Source organism: Sinocyclocheilus grahami, unplaced genomic scaffold (genome assembly GCF_001515645.1).
Source record: "Sinocyclocheilus grahami isolate Dianchi unplaced genomic scaffold, SAMN03320097.WGS_v1.1 scaffold22.1, whole genome shotgun sequence".
NCBI classification, from domain to species: domain Eukaryota; kingdom Metazoa; phylum Chordata; class Actinopteri; order Cypriniformes; family Cyprinidae; genus Sinocyclocheilus; species Sinocyclocheilus grahami.
In genome coordinates, this window is record NW_015505201.1 from 2,894,436 (window position 1) to 2,914,141 (window position 19,706).

At 37.2% G+C, this 19,706-nt stretch overlaps 2 protein-coding genes across 2 annotated transcripts in view; one reads left to right on the forward strand and one right to left on the reverse strand.

The window, feature by feature from the left end:
- The window catches only part of LOC107559762 (uncharacterized), a 21,540-nt gene extending 19,062 nt beyond the window's left edge, over nt 1–2,478 (forward strand). Inside the window, exons 7-10 of the mRNA XM_016243709.1 lie at nt 718–966; nt 1,052–1,135; nt 1,487–1,586; nt 1,965–2,478. Coding sequence (XP_016099195.1) covers nt 718–966; nt 1,052–1,135; nt 1,487–1,553 — 400 coding nt within the window. The 3' untranslated portion in view covers nt 1,554–1,586; nt 1,965–2,478. The remainder of the gene's footprint in view (nt 1–717; nt 967–1,051; nt 1,136–1,486; nt 1,587–1,964) is intronic.
- Nucleotides 2,479–3,413: 935 nt separating this feature from the next.
- The window catches only part of LOC107559988 (zinc finger protein 239-like), a gene marked incomplete at its 5' end in the record, with an annotated part of 52,256 nt that continues 35,963 nt past the window's right edge, over nt 3,414–19,706 (reverse strand). Inside the window, 4 exons of the mRNA XM_016244028.1 lie at nt 3,414–3,459; nt 3,811–3,868; nt 4,539–4,604; nt 16,734–16,853. Coding sequence (XP_016099514.1) covers nt 3,414–3,459; nt 3,811–3,868; nt 4,539–4,604; nt 16,734–16,853 — 290 coding nt within the window. The remainder of the gene's footprint in view (nt 3,460–3,810; nt 3,869–4,538; nt 4,605–16,733; nt 16,854–19,706) is intronic.

A 19,706-nucleotide genomic window follows, 5' to 3' on the forward strand; every position in this document is an offset into this window, starting at 1 on the left:
TCCTGATCTAGTGTTCGTCTGTGTTCGGTGTTGACAGGCTACTGTTACTGATGTTACAGAATCTGTCCTGATCTAGTGTTCGTCTGTGTTCAGTGCTGACAGGCTGCTGTTACTGATGTCACAGAATCTTTCCTGATCTAGTGTTCGTCTGTGTTCGGTGTTGACAGGCTACTGTTACTGATGTTACAGAATCTGTCCTGATCTAGTGTTCGTCTGTGTTCGGTGTTGACAGTTGCTGATGTTACCAGAATCTGTCCTGATCTAGTGTTCGTCTGTGTTCAGTGCTGACAGGCTGCTGTTACTGATGTCACAGAATCTTTCCGACAGGCTGCTGTTACTGAAGATGCTTCACTGCTGCAGTGTCTCTGATGTCCAGCAGGAGGCAGCAGCTGTTCTGCTCTCGATCCTGCAACACAAGCTGGACTTCTCCTGCCGCTCTGCTCTGGATCTGACAACAAACACAGACTCAGAGCCTCTACATCTGAACGCTGACGACTGCCGTGTGATGTCCAGAGTCATTCAGAGAGCTCACTCAGACACAAAGACTCAGCTGATTCTGCAGGACTGTGAGATTCATACAGCTGGAGTGGATCAGCTGTTCCCAGTGTTACATTCTGTTCAGCTCTGGTGAGAAACACCAACAGATCACATTCACACACAGATCCAATATAAAAGCATTCAGTATATATAACGCATCTCTTGCTCTCTGTCTTTCAGCTGTGATAAACCTCTGCTGCTTCAGTTTCTGGCTCATGTGAGGCCTGAGGAAGCTCAGTGTCTCTCTAGAGCTCTGGGTGAAGAGTTGGATCTCAGTCAGACTCAGCTGGATCTGCAGGTCTGTAGAGGTCTGGAGCTGATTCTGGAATATTCTGAAGGACTGACAGAACTAGATCTGAGTCACTGCCGTCTCACAGATAACAGCCTGGATCTGCTGCTCCCAAACCTCCACAAAGTGCAAAACATTGAGTGAGTGACTGAAGAAACTCAAAGTGTACATTTCTCAAGTATAATGTAATAGTTCTTACATTCCTGGTTTGTTTTTTGATCTCAGTTTTAGTGGCAATAGCATCACTGACGCTGGGGCTGAGAATATCCACAGGATCGTCACTCGCAACAGTAACATAAAGACAGTAAGGTGTGTGTCTGAGTGTCACAATGAAGCGCAAAGTTGTTTTTCTTAATTTTTTGCCACTTTTCATTCTCTCATTTCATTCATTGCATCACACCAGTCATCCATTATAAAATAAATTTATTGGGACGATTTATACTTGTCAACAAAATTTATGCAAAGCTTTTAGATCAAAATCTTTGTAGTCATGGAAAAAAAAAATCTGTCAAGTGTATTCAAATTTTAATGGATAGTTTAATGGATAGGTTTCATTTACATGTATTAATTTATCAGATGCTTTCATCCAAAGCGACTTACAGATGAGGAATACAGGCAGTGGGTTGTAGCTAATATCAGTGTGTTTATGTATTTCTGTAGGCTCTTCAATAACAGAATTGAATCCAGAGAGCTCTTCAGGACAGACCCCCGATTTGAGATCTGGTGATGCCAGTAAACTCTCTCTGGAATCAACAAACAGGTGAAATAACCAGTGGGAAATAATGAGGTAACAGGGGTTAAAAGCTTTGAGGAATCTGCCCATCAGAGTCCCAAAGTAAAATCAAGCCACATTCATTTTTATCATCACTTTCAATCATAATCAGCAGTGGGTTTCTGTTGCATTAACTGTGTTTCGTAAAATTACAAAATCAATCTTCTTTGTAAACTGTCTTGCCCCTTCTCCACACTTTATATTATTTGCGTCTTGCTGAGTTTATTTTTTAATTGCATACCAAAAAAATGTTTGCATGTAAAACTACTGACATAAATCCTTAAGAATCTTGAAAAATACAAGATTTCAGGAAAAATACTGCAGCTTTGACAACTTGCTGTTTCAATATCCACTTTGTTCCTGTAGAGGGCAGCAACAAGAAAATCCACAGCGAAGGTGGCAAGGAGGAGATAGACATGAAAACAACCAAAATAAAGAGCAAGTGCATTTATACCATTGATTAGCTGATCTTCTCCTCTTCATCCTAAAGAAGAGAAAGACCATTTGCAAGCAGGCAGTGTTTCACTGTCTGACCTCTGTTTACTGCAAACACAATACGAGAGAGACATTATACTCAGGAAATCACACTTACCTCATTCCTGTGACTGAAATGTTTGGCTAGTTAGGCAGGAGGGTAAAAAAAAGGGCTTTTGTTTTTACAGCTACAGTATTAATGTCATGGTACTAAAGCAGTTAGGATATGTCACAACTGTATTACAGATGTTTGCAGGGCTTTCCCCCTACTGTTACTTCTGTCTGTTTTTCCTTTTTTTTATGATAACTTTATTTTTGTATCGAATCCTGTGTAGAGTTCTTGGCCAGTATTAATCTGTGGGTATGATCATAAACTGTTGAACTGTTACTGTAATAAATAAATCCAACATGCTTTTGGAAACTTGAATCATGTTTTGCTTTTCTTGACTTTTCCTAAAACTTGAATAATTTTCGATGATAATCACGATATTGCTTTATTTAATGCTTTATTTTCTTGGGCACAATGGATATCGAATCATTACTCGAGAACAGACTTTTAAGATTTTGTCTTTTTTGAATTATATAGTCTTTCAACACAGAAATTCATATTCGGTGAAGCTCCTCCCACAAACCCTGCAGAATGAAACACACTGAAGAGCAAACAGGTTGGTGTTTATTATTCTTCATGCTTCATTAATAATGCTGATGGTTATAAAGCTTCAAGCAGATTTAGATTTGTTATAATAGGGTACTTTTTTTCAATAACATTGTTAGATAATTGTGTAGTTGATCAAACATATTGAATAGTTCTCCCTGTAGAAACATGGGATTTGTGCCTGTAATGTTTTAAAAATAATAATAATTGGAATATCAATGTACCTCATTAATAGAGTTTCAGGGACATATAACTTCTAAAAATGCATCAAAATGACCAAAATTTGGTACAGCAGAGGTCTACTTTACATCAGGGTTCATCAGGGTTACTGAGAGTTACTGAAAATCAACCAGTTTTACTTTTATTTCAGAGTTGATTGAAGAAAACAATGAGAATGAAGAATTGAGTGAAGTTGAGAAGAAAAATCATGCTAAAACTGGAGAAAACCCTTTGAGTTGCTCTCAAACCAAACAGAAAGATTTAAAGAAGAGAAGAGCCATGAAATCTTTCACCTGCACTCAGTGTGGAAAGAGTTTCACAAGCAAATATTATCTTGATGTTCACATGAGACTTCATACTGGAGAGAAACCATACACTTGTGATCAGTGCGGGAAGAGTTTCACACAATCATCAAGCCTTAAGGAACACATGAACATCCACACTAGAGAGAAACTGTACACTTGTGATCAATGTGGCACAACATTTTTGAGGGCTTCAGTCCTGAAGACACACCTAAGAGTTCATACAAAGGAGAAGCCACATTCATGTCATTTGTGTGGAAAGAGTTTTTCACGTCTACAACATTTAAAAGTACATCAGAAAATACATACTGGTGTGAGAGAGTACATGTGCTTTGAGTGTGAAAAGACTTTTACTACAGCTGCACATTTGAAACAGCATGAGCGGATTCACACTGGAGAAAAACCTTACAAGTGTTCACACTGTGACAAGAAATTCAGTCAGTCAGGAGACCTGAAAATACATGAGAGGATTCACACTGGAGAGAAACCGTATCACTGCACTGCATGTGGGAAGTGTTTCAATAATTCTTCTGCTCTACACAGACATACAAAAAACTATCACAGTAAGTAGATCATCTTCAGATCCAGCACTTTCAGATCGGATGCTGCATCGTCAACAACTGTGACACAATAATGCATCAAGCAATAAAATATAATCTGATAAATCTGTCATTACAAGCGACATGACAAAGAAACATTATCTGACGTTTTCACTGAATAAAGTTCATCTTCATCTTCAAAACCAGCAGATTCAACTGTGAGATTCAGATCAACTCAAAGATGGAGTTCCTCCCCAAAGAATAATGCCACAAAGTTTTATTCTTCTATCATTTTGTTTCATGATATAAATGATATGATTGTAATAATTGTATGAGTTTCATATTATGTTCAATTGTCTTATAATGCATGCATCACTTGTTCTGTGAGATTCAGATCAACTCTATTCAGACAGTAAATGTTTCTCCTGACACCTTGAGATTGAAATAACATGATAATAGATGATGGACTCATGAAGCAGTGAAAGTTCATTCATAATTTCTGTGATGTGAAGCTCAAGTATGATCTGATGATGATGATGTTTGGTTTATATTGTATGTTTATTATGTTTGAACTGAACTAACAGACATGATCACAGCAGTCCTACTGACTTCAGTTACTGCTGGATCATTATTCTGAGGAACCACACACGCCTTTACATTGTTCGTTGTTTTATACTTTACATTTCATTCCCAGTTTTACAGACAGAGTCTGTTTTTTTCCCTCTTGATTATCTATCATCTGTCCACTCACAGTGACTGTGATTATTGTTGAGTTTGTAGTGTTTGCTGCTCCTGCTGTGAATCTTCTTCAGTTCATCTGTGCAAGAAGAGCTGGTGAGTTTTTCAGCTTCACACAATCCTAATTCTGGCCAGAGGAGAACTGAGCCTGCTCTCTCAAGTGTTTTTTTCTTCTTCTCCATTTCTGTCACCGATGGAGTTTGGTTCCTTGCCACTGTCTCCTTTGACTTGCTTAGTTGGGGACACTTAATTTCTGGCAGTATTCGACTTGATTGCACAGACACTATTTGAACTGAACTGAGCTGAACGACTACATCACTGCATCAACAATGAATGACTTCAACTGCAAAACTGACTGTTCTCTAGTGTCCTCTTGCATTATCAGCGCAAGCTTTTCCTGTTTAACACTGTAAAGCTGCTGACACGATCTGTATTGTATAAAGCATTATAGAAATAAAGGTGACTTGATTTGACAATCTGATGAATAACATTAATCTGCAATCATGTGAGCTCAGTAAATGCTTTTGTGTTGCATTATTTTGCAGGGAGGAAGAACTCGCAGCACCGAGAGGAAATAGTGATGAATACAATATTACAATAAAATACTCTCTATAAATAACAGGCCAGATTACAGCAAGATTTATCTTCATGTCAATGATATTATGGATATTTGCATACAGCTTTTAATGATATTTGCAATTTGATATTATACTGTACTGAATGTTGTAGATATAATATTAAATACTGTGATAATCAGAGCAAGACAGGCGCCTTTAATATCCATGAATCGTTACATGAATCTTTTTACAGAAGGCTTTTTAACTGATAGTGTCAGGGTTTGGTCACTTCGGTCTAGTTTTCCATTGTTTTGTGACAGAGCCCCGACACTCCTGTAATGTCTAGTTTTCATGTAAGCACGCAGCTGCGAGTTTTTCACAGCCACGTGCTTTCATGTTGTCATGTTGTGTGTGAACACAGCTCATGTGTGTTCTCATTAGCTCTGGTTTCTTGTCTTGTTTTGTTCAAGCCTGTGGCTTGTTATTGTTTTGCTGGCCATGTGCTTGTGTTTTTGTTTTGTGTGAGCACATGGCTTTTGTCTTAGTCACGCTCGCATCAGCTGACTCACGTCTACCTATAGGGATGTGACACCTATCACAGCACCTATATATAAGGTCCTTCAGTATTATTACCAGCTTCTGCATTGCTCAATAGCTAATTACCCACCCTATCCCTGACTCCTCTTGTTCAGTCAGGATTCTGCCTTCTGATTCTCCTTGAATCAGTCTAATTTCTAAAATGTTTAGTTAAATTATCGTATTTTAATTATATCTGCAATATTTATATTGGTTCTGTTATTTTTACCCTGGAGGGTTATTGCTGCTCTCCCTGCTCTTATCCTTGCTAGATTGCAGTTCTTGCCCAGAACAGAACCATACTGCCAATCCAAACTGTATTCTAATTGTCAGTCATCTTTGACGTGGTCCTGACAGAAATGGGCAAGCGTAAAGGATTTGAGTGATTTTAACAAGGGCCAAATTGTGATGGCTAGACAACTGGGTCAGAGCATCTCCAAAACTGCAGCTCCTGTGGGGTGTTACCCGTCTGCAGTGGTCAGTATCTATCAAAAGTGCTCCAAGGAAGGAACAGAGGTGAACAGGCGACAGGGTCATGGGTGGCCAAGACTCACGTGGGGAGCAAAGGCTGGCCCGTGTGGTCCGATCCAACAGACGAGCTACTGTAGCTCAGATTGCTCAAGAAGTTAATGTTGGTTCTGATGGAAAGGTGTCAGAATAAACAATGCATTGCAGATTGTTGTGTATGGGGCTGGATAGCCGTAGACCAGTCAGGGTGCCCATACTGACCCCTGCCCACCGCCGAAAGCACCAACAGTGAGCATCAGGGGCCTCATTTATAAAATGTTGTGCTGAAACCATACTAAGTTTGATCTTACGATCATCTCTCAGATATACGTGTGTGATTCATAGAATGAGCGTACGTACAGAAAACGCACGTATGCCTCTCTTTCAGATGTGAAATATATGAATCGCAACTGAATGGTTTCAGCTCTCTGCTTGTAAACGACTCCTAATAAATGTCATTAACATACAAAAGATCACCAATCATCCAAATCCTTTAATTTAGAATAGCGAGCCGCAAGAACAGCTTACATTTCCAAAAACCTGCAGTACTCCGACAAAAAAAAGTGCGTACGTCTGCTCAGACCCTGACGCAGCTCTAAGCACTTTTCCACGTCAAAGACAGTTTTTATGAATATGAGCGCTGGCGTGGATTTAAGCGTACGCACACTCTAAGATCAAATTCCTCAACAAATATAAAATATCAATCAAATATTATCTAAATATATAATAGGGAGGTGACACATCTGACGGTGGTGACAAAAACCTGAATTTGTAGTCATTTTAACGATCAAATACATTGAATCATTCAATTACCTTATTAAACACAACAAACAGTGAGTATGTTATTGTCAATAAAGCGTTTATTCAAGAGTCACATTTAAGTATTTTGATATATCATTGGAACACAAATGATCTATTTTCTCTCATCTCAGAACAGTATGTGTCTGCTGTGCATCTGCTATAGTAACATGGTAACTTTTAAAAACAGTTATATGAACTGTTATATGAACAGTTATAAAAACAGTTTTAAAAACAGTTATATGAACAACTAATCAATTAGTTGTTACTACCTCTATCCATTTACATTCACCAGGATCTTAATATTCACATTTAAACATCACATGATACCCCTAAACCACAAAAATATGATGACTTCATGTTGAATGTCAACTCCGTCATTGGCCAATCTTGAAACCTTATGAAAAACACGTGTCCTTGAAAAACAAAAAAACAACTTGCTTTGATATGTGATATTAAGTCTTGCTTTTAATAAAAACAAGCTCTTTTTATCATTAAACACATTTTCATCCATTTGATAGCATATGAATGATTGAATTGTATCTGTGTTGTTTCAAGGGGAAAAGCATGAACTGTTTATGAATTCCATTTTACAGACAATCAAGACTTCACTGTATTGTTATTTCAGCAGCATGAAAAACAAAACGGTTATTCAAATTGGGAATAAATAACGTAAAGAAACACAAGTAGATCATCTTCAGATCCAGCACTTTCAGATCTGATGCTGGATCTTTATTAGCGGAACAGTAGGCGCGTTTCCATTACAGATTTGCGCAAAACTTTGGCGATATTTTATAAATGTCGATAAAAAAGTATTGCAAAATGACGGCGTTTCCATTAACCAATGTTATGAGACTAAAACGTAACCTTTTGCCTCTCGCGATAAGTTAAGGCAACGGATTTTGGTGGGATTTTGGCTATATTTATTCAAAGGAGGCTTATGCGTCTATCCTTACAGAAGCAGCAAAGAGATCCGCTTCAGAAACATGCGTGGCATGGCTGGAATAAACCATAGCCTGTATAAAAATATAAACACAAGCACTGAGTGGCAGCAGTCAGATTCAGTGACCGTATCAGAGCCACACTGCACCACAGACGTGTGCAATGTAAATTGTCTAAGTATTAATAGTAGGGAAAGCCCCTTATACTGGAGCGCGGCCACTTATGAAGTGTTTCTTGGAGGTTATAGTACACTGAAGAATGATCATATTACTTTTTACATACGCCATGTGACCTGTAAATGTGAAAAAGCAGTTTTGCGAATTATTCCTTTTTCGCATTGCCTGAAAAAACACCTCATGCGAGCGTTAATTTTTTTTTTGCGATATATGGGCGTTTTTGTGAAATTGACGCGTTTCCATTAGGCGTATTTTCAATTCGTAATTTCAATTTCTCCCTTAGGTGGTGGTAGCGCTGTTTTTAATGTCTGATAAAAGTTATTGCGAATCTGATAGCCTACTACTACTAATAACAACAACAGAACACATTACATAATTGTTGTTGTTAAATGAAATATCTGGACATTTAACACCTATTTGATAACATTACGGATTGAGCAACTTTGGTGTATAAAACAGCAGGCTAACCGGGTAGCTGTATTTTGTGCGAACGATATAAATCACAATGTGATTTTGTAGAAATTGTAATCAGGTGCTAAAAAAAGAGTACCCATTAAAATTTAGAAGTAAATAAAATAATCAAATGTAAAATAATAATAATGTGTTCTGTTGCAAGTTCTCATGCTTGATCTCATGTTTTCTCGTGGTTTATTGTTGAGCTGTTGAATTGTTCTGTTAAAATAATCAGTTCCAAGCCTTTGACACTTGTTTAGCTTTAAGTGTCCATTCACAGGAGATCTGAAGACATCAGCATAATAAACGAGGAGAAAACAGCAGCTATTGAGATGAAATAAAGAGTCTTTTCAGCAGCTCTGTTAATATTGATGAGCCTCAGACGATCAACACTCATTCAACAAGACATTCAGATCATCAGCAGATCACCTCTCTTTATTCTCAGTGTTTGCTGATAGAAACACATTATATGAGTCAGGATATATGATAAAAGCCTATTTCTCACAATATGTATAAAACATAAACACAAAAACAAACACTAAAGTAAATAACTGCCGCAAAGCATCACAATATGCATGTCTAATCTAAATAGTTTGATTTTCTAATAACTATTCATTGCAATGAAATAATTCGATCATTAACATGTTAAAGTTTTGTACAGAAAAAAACAATGACCATAAAACATCTTCAAATAAAGAGCAGCACAAAGCAATATTTAATGATTTCAGTGTCGCATTTGATTCATATTTCGCTATATTCACATTTATGTATGGCTGTCTCGCGCGGCTCATTATAGGCTCAATGTAACTTTAGCAGTCTATGTTTCAGTATATTTTAACAAACTAACGGGTTTAATCTGCCAAAGATGCCAAAAGTGTAGAAATAAAATAGCAGCAGCAACACTTGAGATCCATTCCCCTCACAGATCAATGTTTAACTTGACATTCAGCAACAGTTCTCGATACAAACATAGAAACAATCGCACGAACGCATAAAAGCTCACAAAATCGTCTGATTTAATTCATCATATTTTCCTCACATACTCGCTGCTGCACTGAATATTTATTTCAGGAGAAAGACGCCAGAAAAGACACACAAGTAGCGCTGAACCCGATGAAAACAACACAGAAATAAGCCTGTAAAATGTCGCTTAAATAGACTCAAACGTACAGTATGTGTTTTAGCGCCTGGAGTGTGAAGCGGTGAGAGGAGAGAAATAATACGGAGGAAATAGAGTGGGGGGAACTATAAAAAATAACTGCAGTGCATTGAAGTACAACTGCAGTACAAAGTAGTATAACTGCAGGACAATTAAGTATAACTGGAGATTTGCAGTATAATGAAGTACAGATACAATATAACGGCAGTTCAGTTATACGAAATGCATGTGAAGATTTCAGATGGAAAAACTTCTAAGTCTGTCTTATTAAATAAATTTTATTTTTATGAGCATTTAAAAAAAAAAAGCTTATGATTAGGTTCAGTAATTTCACTTTAATGGCAATGAGGTTCTTTTCATTGCCATTAAAATCGCTTGTTAAATGGTGACGCAAGCAGCACTGTTTCACGGTCCAAGCCTCAACTCGCTTCACTTGAGAATACTACCTCAGCAGCCGTTTATGAGCACTGTTTATTAGGGCTGTGTGATATGGAAGGAAAAAAACCTATCGCGATTTCTTTGATCAATTTCGCGATTTCGATTTTAATCACGATTTTGACACACACAGACATGCTTTACAGTCATTAATGCATTCAGTGTGAATTTGAAACATATTTCCAAAAGAAAACCAATTAGAGCTTTATCAAAAAAGCTGTAACATGTCTCTAGAACAGACATTAGGCAAAATAATCACTAAGTAAAGGTGTAACATAATGTCTCTAGAATATACATATATGGCAGAAAGAGAAAAAAATCCTGTGTCCAGGGATTTTTTTTTGCCATGCATTGGTCATATAGCTCTTTGTGGCGTTGCCTCAGATGTTGAACTATTTTTTTTTTCACATTTCCTTTTTTTTAATTTTTTTATTACAAAATTTGTAGAAACATACAGAAACAGGGAAGCGAGACATGAATATATTCCAACAAAAAGCAGTTGTAAAAATAAAAACAGAAAACAAATATTCTGTATTTGCATGTCAAATTAATTATTATCGATACATAAAAGTGCAAAAATAAACTTACATTCTTTTTGAAAAGTTGTCATAATACATCAAAAGTTTGGCACTCTTTTTGTTATTAGTAAGTATAAGAGATGAAACAAGAGAGTCCAATTCAACAAAAAAATGGGAAAAGACCCACTGCAACACATCATCAGTGAAACTCCTCCCACTGCAACACATCATCAGTGAAACTCCTCCCACTGCAACACATCATCAGTGAAACTCCTCCCACTGCAACACATCATCAGTGAAACTCCTCCCACAGTAATTTAGCAATAAATGCTGGAATATCTCCATCAGTTCACAAGTGAAGACGAGCATCTAATCATCAGGAAGAGCTGAAATCTGTAAAGACTGAGTTTATTAAAGAGGACAGAGAGAAGATGAGAGATCCAGAACCCTGCAGAATCAAACACACTGAAGATACTGAAGAACTAACAGGTTGGTGATTATTCTTGATTCTTCATTAATGAGGCTGAATGTTATAAAGCTTCAAACAGTATTATATTTGTTGTAACAGGAAAAATCTTTAGACCTGTTGAATAATCTAGAGGAGGCATCATATAGAGACACTTTCTATGATATGGGTACTTTTTTAACAAAATTCAAGTAAACTGACATGACGTGACATAGTATGGTGACTCATACTCAGAATTAGTGCTCTGTATTTATCCCATCCTAAGTGCACGCACACAGCAGTGAACACACACACACACACACACACAGCAGTGAACACACACACACACACACACACAGCAGTGGGCAGCCATTTATGCTGAGGCGCCCGGGGAGCAGTTGGGGGTTCGGTGCCTTGCTCAAGGGCACCTCAGTCATGGCATTGAAGGTGGAAGAGAACGCTGTACATTCACTCCCCACCCTGTCGCCGGTTCACCTCTGTTCCTTCCTTGGAGCACTTTTGATAGATACTGACCACTGCAGACTGGTAACACCCCACAGGAGCTGCAGTTTTGGAGATGCTCTGACCCAGTCGTCTAGCCATCAAAATTTGGCCCTTGTCAAACTCGCTCAAATCCTTTACGCTTGCCCATTTCTGTCAGGACCACTATCGTCAAAGATGACTGACAATTAGCATACAGTTTGGATTGGCAGTATGGTTCTGTTCTGGGCAAGAACTGCAATCTAGCAAGAATAAGAGCAGGGAGAGCAGCAATAACCCTCCAGGGTAAAAATAACAGAACCAACATAAATAGCAGATATCATTAAAGTACGATAATTTAATTAAACATTTTAGAAATTAGACTGATTCAAGGAGAATCAGAAGGCAGAATCCTGACTGAACAAGAGGAGGAGTCAGGGATAGGGTGGGTAATTAGCTATTGAGCAATGCAGAAGCTGGTGATAATACTGAAGGACCTTATATAAGGGTGCTGTGATAGGTGTCACATCCCTATAGGTAGACGTGAGTCAGCTGATGCGAGCGTGACTAACGTGACCTGCCAGAACTAATGCAACGCTTGATTTTTTTCCTGTTTCTAACACATCAACTTTGAGGACAAAATGTTCACTTGCTGCCTAATATATCCCAGCCACTAACAGCTGCCGTGATGAAGAGATAATCAGTGTTACTCACTTCACCGGTCAGTGGTCATAATGTTATGCCTGAGCAGTGCATACAGGTCTAATACAAATCATAACAGCTAACCTTTAGCTACAGAAATATAGAGAAACTTTGGCAGTTGTGTGTGTTGATTCAGAGCTGCCGTCATCTCTTCACAGGTGTTGGGTCCTCTGAAATTAAATATTCTGATTTTACAGTTGATTCAGTGTTTGGAAAGTGAATTGCCAACTGTTGGTCAGAGCCGCTGATCCGGATCAGTGACTCTTTCTGTCAGTTACATAATTACACCAGTAAGTGGAGACAGTGACTGTCTTTTGAACATGTTCACAGAAGAGTATAAATGTGAGATTCTTCACTTGCAGACACTTTGAATTCTTGAAATCCTAAAAAAGACACTAATAAAGAGTCCAAGTCAGAAGCAGTAGTAGGTCTATCATGTGTTCAGTGTGAAAAAAAACAATGACAGAGAAAGTAGAGAAATCAGATCTTCACAGTTCTGTCAAAAGCTCAACAAGAATATACTGATCTAGACAGTTTTTGGAAAAATATGACGAGAGAAGCAATGCTCTTACTAAGCCTATTGTTTTTATATATAGTGCTGTAGTGTGATACACATTATTTCATAGCAGCTTTGTGGATGATGTGATTCAATGTCTTTATCTGCACAGAAAGGATTTTATATCAGTGAGTCTCCAGTGATCAGTCAAATTAGACTATTACCGTCAGTGAAAGCAGCTCCATCCAGACCTACAGGTGTAAACTTTACGGACTACCGAGCGGTAAAATCCTCAGAGAGTCACAAGGAAAACACCAGGAGAATGGAAAGAGTGTGTGAGTGAAGGAGGTTGTGAATGCATGTAGATGTGTGTTAGTTACAGGATCAGAGAACGACACCGTTTCCTCTGTCATAGTCCAGATTCACTCTCACTCGATTAAGATCCTGCTTAACAAGAAAACCAGACCATTCAGTCAGTTCCTCCGGCTGATACCACACACTCCAGACATCAGTGTTAAATAAAGTGTGTGTCTTCCTCTGGTTTGATGCTGTAGTTACTCCAGCCTGACGTCTCTTTAACCTCAACATCCCAGCAGTGTGTTCCTGAGTTAAAACCCTCTGAACCCAGAACACAGCGACAGGGTGGCCTAACTCTGACGACGAGCCAATACAGTGGACACTTGAGGTTTGGGGAGGAAGACAGACTGATGGTTTTCATGTTAGATGCAGTTTTGGTTATCAATACTACCTAGCTCTGTCAGGTTAAAACCTCATCTTGTTCTGTTTAGGTATTTTTTTTTTTCTATATTTGATACCTCCTGGGGTCAAAACTGTATGGTGCAGCTAATGCAGTTCATGTTGGTAATGGAGATTGGATTGTATTACAGAACAGCAGACACTTGAAGTAGCATTCAGTCATACTTTATGTTTTTCTATTTTCAATAGACCAAATATCACCAGTGAAGTTATACATGTTTTGTTGATTAATGACACTTTTCTATGAGGCTTTACTGCACCTTTAAAAACTTGTGTCCAGACAAAATGAATACAGTTTATGTGGTTATATTAATCAAAAAGAAATTAGCAATGTTTACATAATCATAGAGAGAAATATATATTCATAAAACTAAGTAAATGGGACATCTCGATCAAAACATATAATAAAATCTACTTATTTACTTCAGTAAATAATAGTAGGATTTACTTAATATTTTTATATATGCAAGGTTCATGTCTATAAAATAATGAATAAACTTTACTTAATTACTTTAAATAAACACTTTTAAATTAAATATAATTACGTAATATTTACTTAATTAGGGTGCAATTAGATTTAATTTCTTCATGAATGTTAAGTTTAGTAAGTAGATTTTACTTAATAATAGTGAGTAAGTTGTACTTGATATTAGAGCAGTAACATTTACTTCAAATGTGTTCGTGCAATTTGTTACCAAATTGTTTTAAAGTAAATCTTACTAGTTATTTTTTTCAGTGTAGTATAGTAGTATTTAGTATTGAGAAATGGTGTGTGTTAATGATGATGATGAACTGTTCTCACAACAGTTATGGGGGGAAAAGTGCATGTGCATAGAAGAAAAACGAATTATATATATGCCAGGGATAAAAAAAAAAAAAGTAACCTTTAATTAACCAAATTAAAGTGACATATCTTTATGTCTTTTTAGCATTTCTGTTTGTAATGTTGTGCGGAGTAGTACCATAATATTTAATGTCTTTTATAAAATGTTCCCAATCTGGCTTAGTTTTAGCCCATATCTTTACATGAATATGATTTTTTTTTCTTCAAGTAAAATAATTAGTTGTTTAAGAAAATCACAGGCTATTTTTTTTTTTTACAGTAATTCTGAGTATGACAAAAGCTGTCAGGGGTACACAGACCAGAGAGACGGGGGGTAAAGTTTAAACAAGCTTTACTGAACACAGCAGAATGGATTGAGTGATAAATGAGCAGGTATATAAGGCAGATGCAGCAGGAGGAGGATCAGACAGCTAAGATGCCACACACACATTTACAGTCACTAATGTTTAGATAAACACTTTCCTTACTTTTCTCACAAAAGCGAACACATGACACTTAGAGAAGGAGACAAGGTGCTAGAGACTGGAGATTGGAAATAGGATTATTATTGATTCCAAATTATTTATATTTATGATTTCTAGTATTTGTACAGGCTTTACATTTTTATTTCAATGTTGTAATTATTAATTCCTTTAATTGTCTCTTTGAAGCAGATTTCTTAGGTGACAGCATTAATTGAAGTTTCTTAAGGGTCTAAGGCAGGGGTGGCGAACGTCGGTCCTGGAGAGCCGCAGCCCTGCAGAGTTTTGCTTCAACCCCAATCAAACACACCTGAACAAGCTAATCAAAGTCTGAACGGTTACTAGGAAGCTACAGGCAGGTGAGTTTTAATTAGGGTTAGAGCTGAACTCTGCAGGGCTGCGGCTCTCCAGGACTGGAGTTCGCCACCCCTGGTCTAAGGGCTCCATCAAGCCACTCCCATAATAGCTGTCACCGCTAAAATTAATGCACGACTCAGATGAACTGTATAGCATGTGTGCAAGACTCCAATACAATTATAAAGTAATTATTTCATCACTAATAAATCTTTCAATGAGTACATCTGGCTGTGTCTATAGTATTATAGACAACACAACATTATTATATTATTTTCAAATACATTTTTAAATTCTTATTATTTTAAATTATTGTCCCTTTAGGCGCCGCCCCTGACGGCCTCCGCCTCCCCAGGACGGGAGTTCCCCCCCCCTGGTCTAAGGGCTCCATCAAGCCACTCCCATAATAGCTGTCACCGCTAAAATTAATGCACGACTCAGATGAACTGTATAGCATGTGTGCAAGACTCCAATACAATTATAAAGTAATTATTTCATCACTAATAAATCTTTCAATGAGTACATCTGGCTGTGTCTATAGTATTATAGACAACACAACATTATTATATTATTTTCAAATACATTTTTAAATTCTTATTATTTTAAATTATTGTCCCTGGACCAATAGGGTACTCTTGCAATAAAGTAGCAGTGGTTGGGACAGATTTTACGTGTTAATTCTGCTTAAAAAAATGTGATCTAATCCGGGTTACATGAAATAAGATCCTCCTGTTTTTTTACCATAAGATTCCAGATTCACAAATAGCTGTATCTTGGCCAAATATTATCCTATCGTAACAATATCCATTTTCCATATATTAGTGGAAAGCTCATTTATTCAGCTTTAAGATGATGGATACATCTCAATTTTTTTTTTTAATTGACCTTTATGACTGGTTTTGTGGTCCAGGGTCACATATAAAATGTTACTCCAGTGTGAATCCTCTCATGTATTTTTAGGTGTTCTGACCATCTGAATCTCTTGTCACAGTGTGAACACTTGTACGGTTTCTCTCCAGAGTGAATCCTCTGGTGCAGTTTCAAACGTTCAGCTGAAGTAAGTCTTTTCACACTCAAAGCACATGTACTCTCTCACAGCAGTGTGTATTTTCAAATTTTGTAGACATGAAAAACTCTTTCCACACAACTAACAAGAATGTGGCTTCTCCTTTGTATGAACTTTCAGGTGTTTCTTCAGGTCCGAAGCCCACAAAAATGTTTTGCCGCATTGATCACATGTGTGCCGCTTCTCTCCAGTGTGAATCCTCTCATGTATTTTTAGGTGTTCTGACCATCTGAATCTCTTGTCACAGTGTGAACACTTGTACGGTTTCTCTCCAGAGTGAATCCTCTGGTGCAGTTTCAAACGTTCAGCTGAAGTAAGTCTTTTCACACTCAAAGCACATGTACTCTCTCACAGCAGTGTGTATTTTCAAATTTTGTAGACATGAAAAACTCTTTCCACACAACTAACAAGAATGTGGCTTCTCCTTTGTATGAACTTTCAGGTGTTTCTTCAGGTCCGAAGCCCACAAAAATGTTTTGCCGCATTGATCACATGTGTGCCGCTTCTCTCCAGTGTGAATATTCATGTGCGTCTTAAGATTTGCTGATTGAGTGAAGCTCTTCCCGCACTTATCACAAGTGTATGGTTTCTCTCCAGTGTGAACTCTCATGTGAAGATCAAGATTACGTTTGTATGTGAAACTCTTTCCACACTGAGTGCAGGTGAAATATTTCTTGGCTCTTTTTTTATTTAAATCTTTCTGTTTGGGTTTTTCTCCACTTTTGACATGATTTTTCTCCTCAACTTCCCTCAATTCTTCTTTCTCGTCATTATCTTCAATCAACTCTGCAACAAAAGTAAAAACAGTAAATCTTCATTAACTTGTTAAACAATGAACCCTGACATAACAGCGGAAAGTAGACAATTGTATTACAAACTTTTGATCATTTTGATGTAATTTTATAAATTATACGTCCCTGAAACTTTCCATGAATGAGGTACACTGCTTTTCAAATTATTCGTTTTCAATCAACACAAACTCAGCACACCTGAGAAAAACGATAGGTGCATGAGAAAAATAGTCCAACAACACTGTCGAATCCAAAATATAAAAAGATGCAATCCCGCACACTATCAGTACTTGATAAATATTGCAATTTATTGTTATAAGCACAAGCAAAGTTTTGGTCCACTGACCTTCATCAGTTATAAATTATTACTTTTAAAATATTATAGGCACAAATCTAATGTTTCTATAGGGAGAGCTATTAAATATGTTTGATCAACAACACGAGGGATCTGAGGATCTGTGTGTTGCTTCAAGAGAGCAACCATACATTTGAATTATCTTTTTATTTTATTTTTTTATTAATTTATAATCAGTTATTCGTATAATCATTTAGAATCATTAGCCATTTATGTAATTTATTGTTTGATAATTTTTTTTTATCATTTACCATTTATATAATTTGATTATTCATTTATTTTTTATGATGTTTTTATATATTTTGTATTTCTTATTTTCCTTGTTTATGCATTTTCATTGCTTAATCTTATGATTGTGAGGTTTAATTAACTCTTTTGTCTGAATGAGACAAAAAGAGATAAGAGGGAATGTTAATGGAAACTCAAGGTTTATGGGATGTTATAGTGTTTGGTAAAACACTACTTGTTGGATTTGTGCTGGTCAGATGAAGTCTGAGCATTGAAACAAATGCAGCTAAGATTTTTCAATAAGCTTTGCTCAGTCAACTTCTAGGCTCATAGAAGACTATTAATACAGTTTTGGTACCAGACATTACTTGATGCTAATGGGTTTTAAAACTCTAGTCTATCAACATTCAGTTCTCAAAAGTCTTGTGAACAAATGTTATGTATGTGTTTTATGGCCTTATTTTAGTGACTATTTAATTTGAGAAAAATTTTATTTTTCACTAACCATGTATAAACATTATTTTCTCAATAACACAAACATGTAGGCTATATTCATGCTGCTTATGTATTATTGTAGCCCAGTGTACAGTGTAATCAGACTTTAGTCATTAATGTATGTATATTTAAGATACTGAAAAAAAGCACAAATGTCAGGACATGTCAAAACTTCTCCAGGGCCCCAAAACCCCATCAGACCTCAAAGGATTAAAGCTTTGTAAGCCTATGAACCACAAACAGTCACTAAATATGAATGAAGAATAAACACCAACCTCCGTGCTCCTCGTGTTTTGTTCTCCGGGGTTCTGGTTCCTCGTGTTTATTCTCCGGGGTTCTGGTTCCTCGAGTTTTATTCTCCGGCTTTCTGGTTCCTCAGAATCAGAATTAGCTTTATTCGCCAGGTGTGTGCAAACACATGAGGAATTTGTTGTGTTTTTTTTAAGGTGCTCCTGGTACATACATGCATGCATACATACATACATACACATCTGACATGAGAACACAAAAAACATTTAAATAGTAAAACTTAACAATAAGTAATGTGTATGAATCAGGAACAGTAGATTTATGTACAGATTTGTGCATTTTTACTCTATATAGAACTGTATAGATAAAGAGATATGCACATGTATTTACATAATACTTGAGAAAGAGGCAATAATTAATAATTGATTTGCTGGCTGATCCAAACCAGAGAGTTATAGAGGAGCAGAGAACTGACTCAATAATAGCTGAGTAAAACTGTGTCATCTGTGCCTGTGGCAGGTTGAATTCTTTCAGCTGACGAAGGAAGTATAACCTCTGCTGAGCCTTTTCCACAATGGAGTCGATGTGAATGTCCCATTTCAGGTCCTGAGAGATGGTGGTGCCCAGGAACCTGAATGACTCCACTGCAGCCACAGTGCTGTCCATGATGGTGAGTGGGGAGAGTGCAGGGGGGTTTATCCTGAAGTCCACGATCATCTCCACAGTTTTGAGCATGTTCAGCTCCAGGTTGTTGTGACTGCACCAGACAGCCAGCTGCTCAACCTCTTGTCTGTAAGCAGACTCGTCTCCGTCCTGGATGAGACCGATGACTATATTGATAATTCAGGAGATAAACATCTGTTCACACATATACCCCAAGGTCTCTTCAGTACTCTACCTAGAAGAAATAACCAGGATACTGGAGTCAATAGGCACGGGAGAGAGCTAGCCCACCTTTGTCAAACTTTAGGTCTTTATATGCTCAATGGTAGAATCAAAAGAGATTCCTGCGGACAATTTACCTATAGCTCAGATCTCGGGAACAGTGTTGTAGATTATGCGATATCAAATATAAGCCCTTCCCATTTCAGTGCATTTACCGTCAAAGCCCAGTCACCCCTGTCTGTTCACAGCCAGATCAATCTTCTCATTAAAGGGGAAAACAGCAAATCAAGGGAAATTCATAAAAAGCCAATTCATCTACATAAACTCAAGACACCATATAGATGGACTCGTAGTGCTGCTGAAACATATATTAAAGTATTGAAGTCAAATGAAATAGTCAATTCCATAACACTGTTTAACAATTCAACATATGATAATAATTGGAAAGGAATA